Source organism: Zingiber officinale, chromosome 8A, assembly GCF_018446385.1.
Source record: "Zingiber officinale cultivar Zhangliang chromosome 8A, Zo_v1.1, whole genome shotgun sequence".
NCBI classification, from domain to species: Eukaryota; Viridiplantae; Streptophyta; class Magnoliopsida; order Zingiberales; family Zingiberaceae; genus Zingiber; species Zingiber officinale.
The window spans coordinates 121,780,578-121,788,870 of NC_056000.1; the positions used below are offsets into that span (position 1 = coordinate 121,780,578).

Sequence of the window (8,293 nt, forward strand, 5' to 3'; positions counted from 1 at the left end):
GAAAGTGTATGCAAAGTTGTGTTTGCCAATTGAGACTATATGCAAATTTACCCTAAATATAAACTCTTCCAATTTCATAAATCTAATTCTACTAACAAATTCGTTATCAGTTTCAACTTGCTAGTATAAGATATTGGGAGTGAACTAACTGTATGTTTAGGAAATAGTTCTTCGGCATTTTCTTGTTCTTTTGCAGTTAAGGATCACTTCAAGGGAAGAGTTTTACTTGAAAAAGGAAAAAGATGAATATTGGAAATGCCTTGAAATACTCAATTAACATGCACCATTTGCAAATTGTAGACGTATAATCATGCGTATCAATCGTTCTTGGTTTGAAAATATCTTAAGAATAAATTATCTGACTGTGTTTTTGAGGGGAAAAAAAATATGAATAACTCATGTTCTCGATTATTCATATTTGAAAAGAATCTATCAACCATGCATCAACGTGGAAAAAATCTATTTAAAACATTGGCGGCGGCCAGGTGGCATCAATTCTTCAGTAAAAGCCCCACAAGTCGAAAAAATCGTGTCCGTATCCAAACGATGGTGCCGGCGACTGTGGCTGCGTTCCCTGTTCGACATTCTGATCCCACAGCGGCGAGATCGACGACAAGGGCTGGTCTTCCTCGTTTAATTCCGTCGCGTTTTCTAACGAAAGCGCCAGCCACTGTGGCTGCCTCTCCTGTTCAACATTCTGATCGGGAAATGGCGGGAGAGACGTCGAGGGTTGGCCTTCCTCGTTAAATTCAGTTGTGTTTTCAGTTGGTAGCGCCGGCGGCTGTGACTGACTCCCCAGTTCAACATTCTGATTGGACATTGGCGGGAGCGACGCCAGGGGTTGGCCTTTCTCGTTAAATTCAGTTGCATTTTCCATTGGTAGCGCCGGCGGCTGGGGCTGACTCCCCTGTTCGACATTCTGATTGGACATTGGCGGGAGCGACATCAGGGGTTGGCCTTCCCCGTTAAATTCAGTTGCGTTTTCCATTGGTAGCGCCGGCGACTGTGGCTGACTTCCCGGATCAACATTCTGATTGGACATTGGCGGGAGCCACGTCAGGAGTTGGCCTTCCTCGTTAAATTCAGTTGCGTTTTCCATTGGTAGTGCCGGCAGCTGGGGCTGACTCCCCTGTTCGACATTCTGATTCGACTGCCATAGGAGCGACGGCAAGAGTTGGTCTTCATCGTTAATTTCAGTCTCGTTTTCCGACGATAGCGCCGGCGGCTGTGGTTGCATCTCCTGTTCAACATTCTGATTGAAATGTGGCAGGAGCGACGCAAAGCCCTGGTCATTCTCGGTAAATTCCGTTGTGTTTCTCAATGGTAGCGCCAGCGGATGTGGCTGCATCCCCTGTTCAACATTCTGATTCGACAATGACAGGACGGGCGCCCAGAATTGGGTGGTGGACGATGCCTCAGCCATGACCGGAGGAGGAGGAAGACAAGGAAGAGGAGTAGGAGGAGGAGGAGGAGGAGGAGGAGGGATTGCCATCCTCACAGGATAAACGGCACCGAGTGGTTGCGCCAGATGAGTGGGGACGAGGGGATAATTGGGATAGCCGGCGGAATGCAGATATGGCGGCGGCGCCGGCAGCTGTTGCGGCAACGAAGAAGTCTGACTCTTGTGCCTTTTGGGTTGTGGTTGGTCGAGGAAAGGTTGTCCGTCGGCGGCTTGTTGCACCTCCGGAGGGTAGACGTTGAGGCCGGCCTGTTGGCATCGACTGACGTAGTAAAACCAGTAGTGCATGACTTGGTTCTCCGATCTGCCCTCCATCTGCGCAATAACAAAAATCAATAACCTAAAGAGGGAAAACAAAAAACAGATAGCGCCGATCGGAGATTAATAATGAGGATCGTTCGATCGATCGACGTACTTCGGCGGCGATGCGAGACCACTTGTTGCCGAGGGCCGCATGGAGGCGGCAGAGGTGGACCTCCTCGTCGCGTGAGAAGGCGACGCCGTCGTCCTTGAGGCCGGGGCGGAGTCTGTTAAGCCACCGAAACCGGCAGCTCTGGCCGGTGCGTGCCAGTCCCGTGCTCTGCGGCACCGCATCCCATTTCCGCACGCCGTGAGCCTGGACGTGCGCCGCCAGCACAGCGTCTTCCTCCGCCGTCCACGATCTTCTCTTCCTAGTTTTCTGCGGCCGCGATCCTTCCGTGCCTCCTTCTGCCGGTGACGTCAGCAGTCCTTGCGCACCGTGTACTCTTCCCTCGGCCTCCATCGAGACTTCTTTTGTCGGTTTCGATGGATCGATCGATTGAGGCGTACGATGAATGTGGAATAATTCCGCTTAGTACGTAGTTCGTATAGGAGTATAGCTAGGAAGTGCACAGAGTTTGTATTTATAGAAGACCAATAGAAGTATAAAGGTTGTTAGAAATATTCGGCAAAATATTTGGAAAATTTAATATCTTGCGTATTAATCGGGATTTATTGTTACTGGAATACTCGACTGGCTACAAACAAAGTTTAGGTTTATTTGTTTATATTTATTTTTGGAAAAATATGTAAATTATCGAATTTAAATAAATAATTTTTTATTTAATTACTGATGGGCCATCCTTTCATATATATCAAACCAAATTCGAATTTAAATTATTTTTAAATTATAATTAAATTCTACTGAAATCATGATTCGAATAATTTACACTGAACTCAACTTCTTATTTTAAACCAAGCTAGCTTGACTAAATATTTTTTATATTTTCGAGTTTTAAATTGAATTTAAATATTATTTATATATATATATATATATATATATATATATATATATATATATATATATATATATATTAAGCTCAAATTTAAATATCAATATTGATGTAGTGATAAAGAGAGTCTACCAAGTGTGAGTCAAAGGCGAGAACAGTAGTCGACGTGGAGTTCAAAGTCAAGGCGGTTAAAGGAAGAAAATCGTCGATTGACCAAAGTCGGCTGAACGGGTGACAACGTGCCGAGCGGGCATGAAGGATCCGATTGGCTCGAAGGCTCATATGAGCATATCACTCATCCTGCCAGGACAACTATATAGAGGACATCAGATACTCACAACTGTGACCAAGTGAATGCTAGTCTGACTGGATCGCCTGTCTGGTCGGGCAAGAGACAACATACCGAGCCGAGGGATTACGGAGAAAAACAACCTTGAGCGACTGGACAGGGAATCCCGGCCGAACGACTCCCCTGCTTGGCCAAACAGTGGGACCCCTTCTATATCTCGTCATTGTTGGTTCAAGTTACACCAGAATCAAACCTGAGTGTTGATGTTGTCAAAGGTTCAAGTTAAGTTTTGTTGTGATCTAACAAGTTAACTAAGTGTGCAGGCTGTTTACTCAACCAAGAAAGACCTAGTTGGAGGCTAGGCAGGAAAAGCCTTAGCAGATCGTGGAACCCAGGTGGAAAGATCAAGTGGATCGAGAGGACCCGACACTTGGTAGTGAAATTGACAGAAAATGCTGGCGAGCCGATCAAGGCTAAGTGAAAAGTCCAAACAGATCTGGAGGATCAATGTTTGGCAGGTAAGTTGAGGTAAACAACTGGAGGAGCGCAGTGAGGTCGGGTACCTGAAGGGAACAACCTAAGGTCGCTGATCCAACTAAAGAAACTGGGAAGGTTTCTAAGTTGAGATTAAGACAGTTAAACTATCTATTTTTACTCATACATTAGATGTATTATTACTGTGCTAACATCTGTTTTGCAGGATTATTGTCTAACACTATTTTACATGTTCGGCCTGATCGGTCGATCGAATCGGAGGATCGGTCACCGAACAAGGCCAACTTAGAGAAGATACAAGTCCAGACTAAAACGGAGTCCGGTCAAAGATTGATCGGTCGACCGAACCATATGATCGATTGATCGAACCCTGATGACTTAGCACAGTTCAGATCGATCAGAAGCAGAGAAGGAAACAACGCTGATCGATCGACCGAATGGGTAGATCGGTTGACTGAACAAATCATCTCATCAATGCGGCATTAAGTGCACATCTCAGCAAATCTCGACGAACAGGGAAGGATACTGTTCGGTCGACCAAAAAGAAGGATCAGTCAACCGAACCCTTAATGATCAATTAATGCCGAAGATCGAATCAACATCAGATCTTAGCGAAGATGGAAGGGAGCTAGTTCGGTTGATCGAACCCAGGGATCGGTCAACCGAACGTCGATGGTGCTTATAAAAGAGAGCTCAAGGTCTAAGGCTGAGCAACGCTGTTTGGTTCGAAATTCATATCTGTGTAAGCTTCTATTGATCATGCTACAGCTCTATGACTCGCAAGCTGCTTCATTCAGAAGTGCCGACCAAGCTTCATCTTTTATTATTGTCGGTACATTTATTTAAACTTGCATTATACTTAAACTCTTACAAGATAGTAGGGTGTTACTATCTTGCATATTGTACACACTGCTTTTTTCCGAGGTTTCAGAAAGAAGGGTTTTAGTGGATTGTCCATCGGTGTGGTCAAGGATCGCGGGCCTTAGAGTAGAAGTCGACCTAGGCTTCGAACCAAGTAACCAAACTGAGTATTTTACTTTCTGCTACATATTCTAATTATTTTTAAAATACGATAAACAAAGTTTTAAAAGAGCGATATTCACCCCCCCCTCTATCGCACTACTTCGATCCAACAATTGGTATCAGAGCCTCGTAGCTCTGAAAATACTTAACCGGTTTTCAAAACACTTTTAAAACTTTTTCTTTTTTACTTATTTCTTTTCTTTTTAGAATTCTCTCTTTTATTTTTTTTCAGCACTACAAATCCCAAGACGAGAGTCTTAGAAATCTGTTTGTTATTTTCTTTGATTCAAGAATGTCAAATTCCTACCAAGAAGGATACAACATGGTCCAGCCTCCCCTTTTCAAAGGGGAAAACATCAGCTATTGGAAGAACAGAATGGAGTGCTACCTTAAGTCCGATATCGAGCTTTGGTTGACAATATTGAAAGGCTATACACCTCCGATGAAAGATGGAACGCCACTAGAACTAGAAGATTGGACCCCTCCAATGATCAAGAAGGCACAACTAAACTACAAGGCGATCAACACTATTCAGTGTGAACTTACAATGGAGGAATTGAACGGAGTCGACCCCTACGACAATGCTAAAGATCTATGGGATTGCCTGGTTAAGCTATATGAAGGGACTGATGAGTCCAAGGTAAGTAAAAGAGATCTTTTATTAAACAATTTATTTAACATTAAAATGCTCCCCAGAGAGACGGTTTTGTAACTACATGCTTGACTAAAAGACATCCTCAATGGCCTCCATTTGATCGGACACAACCTGGAGAATCGCGACACTATAAGGTATGCACTAAATGTTTTTCCGTGGAATACTTTGTGGGTATCAATAGTGGATGCTTACAAAATTTCTAAGGATCTTTCAATTCTCAAACTAGATGATTTATTTTATGAATTAGAACTACACGAACAAGCTAACTTGAGTCAAGTCGAGAAAGGAGTTGCTTTGTATGCAGGTCCGAGCAAAGAAACCAAATCAAGAACAAAGGTTGAATCAAAAAATGAATCAGCCTCTGACTCAACAAATGAAGAAGAACTAGTCAACATGGTTCAGAGATTACTGACAAAAAGGAAACTCAAAAGAAGCACCAAGAAGATACCACTCAACCAGATACAAAACAAATCAGAAATGATTTGTTACGGATGCAACAAGAAGGGGCATTTCAAAAAGGAATGTCCAAATCAGAAGGAAGAAAGACCTAAGTCGACAAGAAGAAAGAAAGCCCTCCAAGCAACATGGGACGAGTCATCTTCCGAGGAATCCGATGCGGAAGAAACGAAGCATTCCAGCCATCTTGCCTTTATGGCAAGAAACGAAGAATCCAATTCCGAGGAAGAGTACAAGTCTGAAAACCACACCGAATCTGAGGTCGACATCGAGTTTGAAAGAAGCCACGGATCCGCATCCGAAGGTCCAAATATGGTAACGATTTATTCAAAGTCAAATTTACTTAAAGTTGTTAAATGTTTATTTAAAAAACTATCAAAATTTGAAAAAAAAATAACTTGCTACTTAAGGAAATAAAGCAAGTTAACTTGAGTGACTCGACTAACCAAGTTCAAGTCGGAACTTCAACTCAAGTTGTAAAACTTGAGGAGGAAAATTCTAACTTGAAAGGACAAGTCGAGCGACTCAAGAAAATGTTGAAAAAGTTCAAACTGGGGTCCAAGTGTCTAAATATGGTACTTGGATCGTAACGAGACATGTACAATAAATCAGGACTTGGTTATAAACCCAATCAAACAAATAAACCATATTTGTTCTTAATTAGTTAAAATGTTAAAAGTCAAGTCCAAGCATGAGTTTCAATAAAATGTTTAATCAAACCAATCAAACCAAATTTATACTTGATTCCTAAGTGTCAAATCCATTACTTAGATAGATCATATCTAAACTATGACTCAGGGGGAGCAAGTATAAAAATGGTTCAACCAACTTGATCAATCAACCTTCCATGATTAGGAGTAGGTTTAGTTTACTTAGCTTAGAATGGTTAGTTAAAAAGGTTTACCCAACCCTATAACATAGCACCAGAATGGATTGAGATGATAGTATGTCAAGGAAACTTTGTCGAATGCATGCCTATGCTGAATCTTGTATTTTCTACCTAGTGCACTAGACTTAGTGAATTTGACCGAAGCTACCCCAGTCAAACATGGGCTAGTTAGACCAAAATTTAGTATTAAGTTTTTGGGGCAGGACTATTCTGGAAAGTATTAGCAAATGGTCTATCGTTGATACACAAGAATACCATATGGGTCGCCACTGAACTGAAAACTGATCCTTAGGAAACCTACTTTATTAACCCAAAGGTAAGTTTGAATCTATCATAAGTTCAATAACCTTTTTTAAAATTTAACAAAAAATTATTAAAAACTTAAATAAAAATTAATTAAAAACTAAATTATTAAAAAAATTAAAAACTTAATTAAAAACTTATTTTAAACTTAATTAAAACTTAATTAAAATTATCTTAAAAATTTAAAACTTAATTAAAATTATTTTAAAACTTAATTAAAAACATATTTTAAACTTAATTAAAAACTTAATTAAAATTATTAAAAAAAAATAACAATTATTTCAAAACTTAATTAAAAACTAAATTATTAAAAAATTTTAAAACTTAATTAAAAATTAATTAAAAACTAATTTTAAACTTAATTAAAACTTAATTAAAATCTTAAAAATTTAAAACTTTATTAAAATTTTTGAAACTTAAATAAAAACTTATTTTAAACTTAATTAAAATTATCTTAAAAATTTAAAACTTAATTAAAATTATCTTAAAAATTTAAAACTTAATTAAAATTATTTTAAAACTTAAATAAAATTATTTTAATACTTAATTAAAATTATTTTAAAACTTACTTAAAAACTTATTTTAAACTTAATTAAAACTTAATTAAAATTATCTTAGAAATTTAATTTTTTTTTAAAAAAAAAACATAATTAAAATTATTTTTAAAATTAATTGAACTTCTTTAAAAACTTAATTATTTTAAAACTTAATTAAAACTTATTTAAAAATTTAATTATTTTAACAACTTAATTAAAAAAAAAAATAAATTAAATTTTTTTAGTTTTGTCGATCGAACGACCTGTTCGGTTGAATAATACCCGGTAAATTAGCCATGTGCGTTTAATGTTTTGATCAACCGAACCCATTTATCGGTCGACCGAAACAGTAAATTATCGACGTATTATTCAATTATTCGGTCGACCGAACCTCAGTTCCGTCGACCGAAAACCTAATTTGAATCTCAAAGAGAGTAAATTTATTGGTTGACCGAACCGTGGATTGATCGACCGGACACCAACTAACAGGTCATAAAGGACGCCGAATTAAAAGAATCGGTCAACCTAACCCCTTATCGGTCGACCGATCCATCTCTATTTATCCATGGTTGGGCAGAACCAAAGCCTCATCCCACTCTTCTCTTCTTTGCCTTCTTCTTGGTTTTCAACGCTTTCCTCGCCGGACCTAGCTTTCCTCGGTTCCCAATAATGCCTCGGTAAACACCTTCCAACCCTTTTCCTTTCCATATTTATATACAAATTATTTATTTTATTTCCATAATACTAGTGAAAAGAGTCGTACAACTGCACAAAGGGAGGCTAGCTCCTTAAATCCTAGCCAAGACCCTAGGTTTTCCTCTGAAGAATTACGACAATCTTTTTCAAATAAAAAATTTAAAGTGATAGGTACTCGTTGTCTTGATCTTCAATTCTATCAAGCATACTGTCTAGAGGCCATAGACATCGCTCAACAT

At 39.1% G+C, this 8,293-nt stretch overlaps 1 protein-coding gene across 1 annotated transcript; it reads right to left on the minus strand.

The window, feature by feature from the left end:
- Positions 1-499: 499 nt before the first annotated feature.
- LOC122011191 (probable transcription factor MYB58) lies at positions 500-2,222 on the minus strand. The gene is made up of 2 exons (XM_042567603.1): positions 1,875-2,222; positions 500-1,774 (listed from the first exon to the last, which is right to left on the minus strand). The coding sequence occupies exons 1-2, from the start codon at positions 2,220-2,222 to the stop codon at positions 500-502; spliced, it is 1,623 nt and encodes a 540-aa protein (XP_042423537.1).
- Positions 2,223-8,293: the final 6,071 nt, after the last annotated feature.

Bases quoted from the DNA above. Each gene is read 5' to 3' on its own strand.
- LOC122011191 (XM_042567603.1), bottom strand. From the start codon at position 2,222: ATGGAGGCCGAGGGAAGAGTACACGGTGCGCAAGGACTGCTGACGTCA. The intron at 1,775-1,874 runs GTACGTCGATCG...GTTATTGCGCAG, and splicing joins GGTCTCGCATCGCCGCCGAA to ATGGAGGGCAGATCGGAGAA.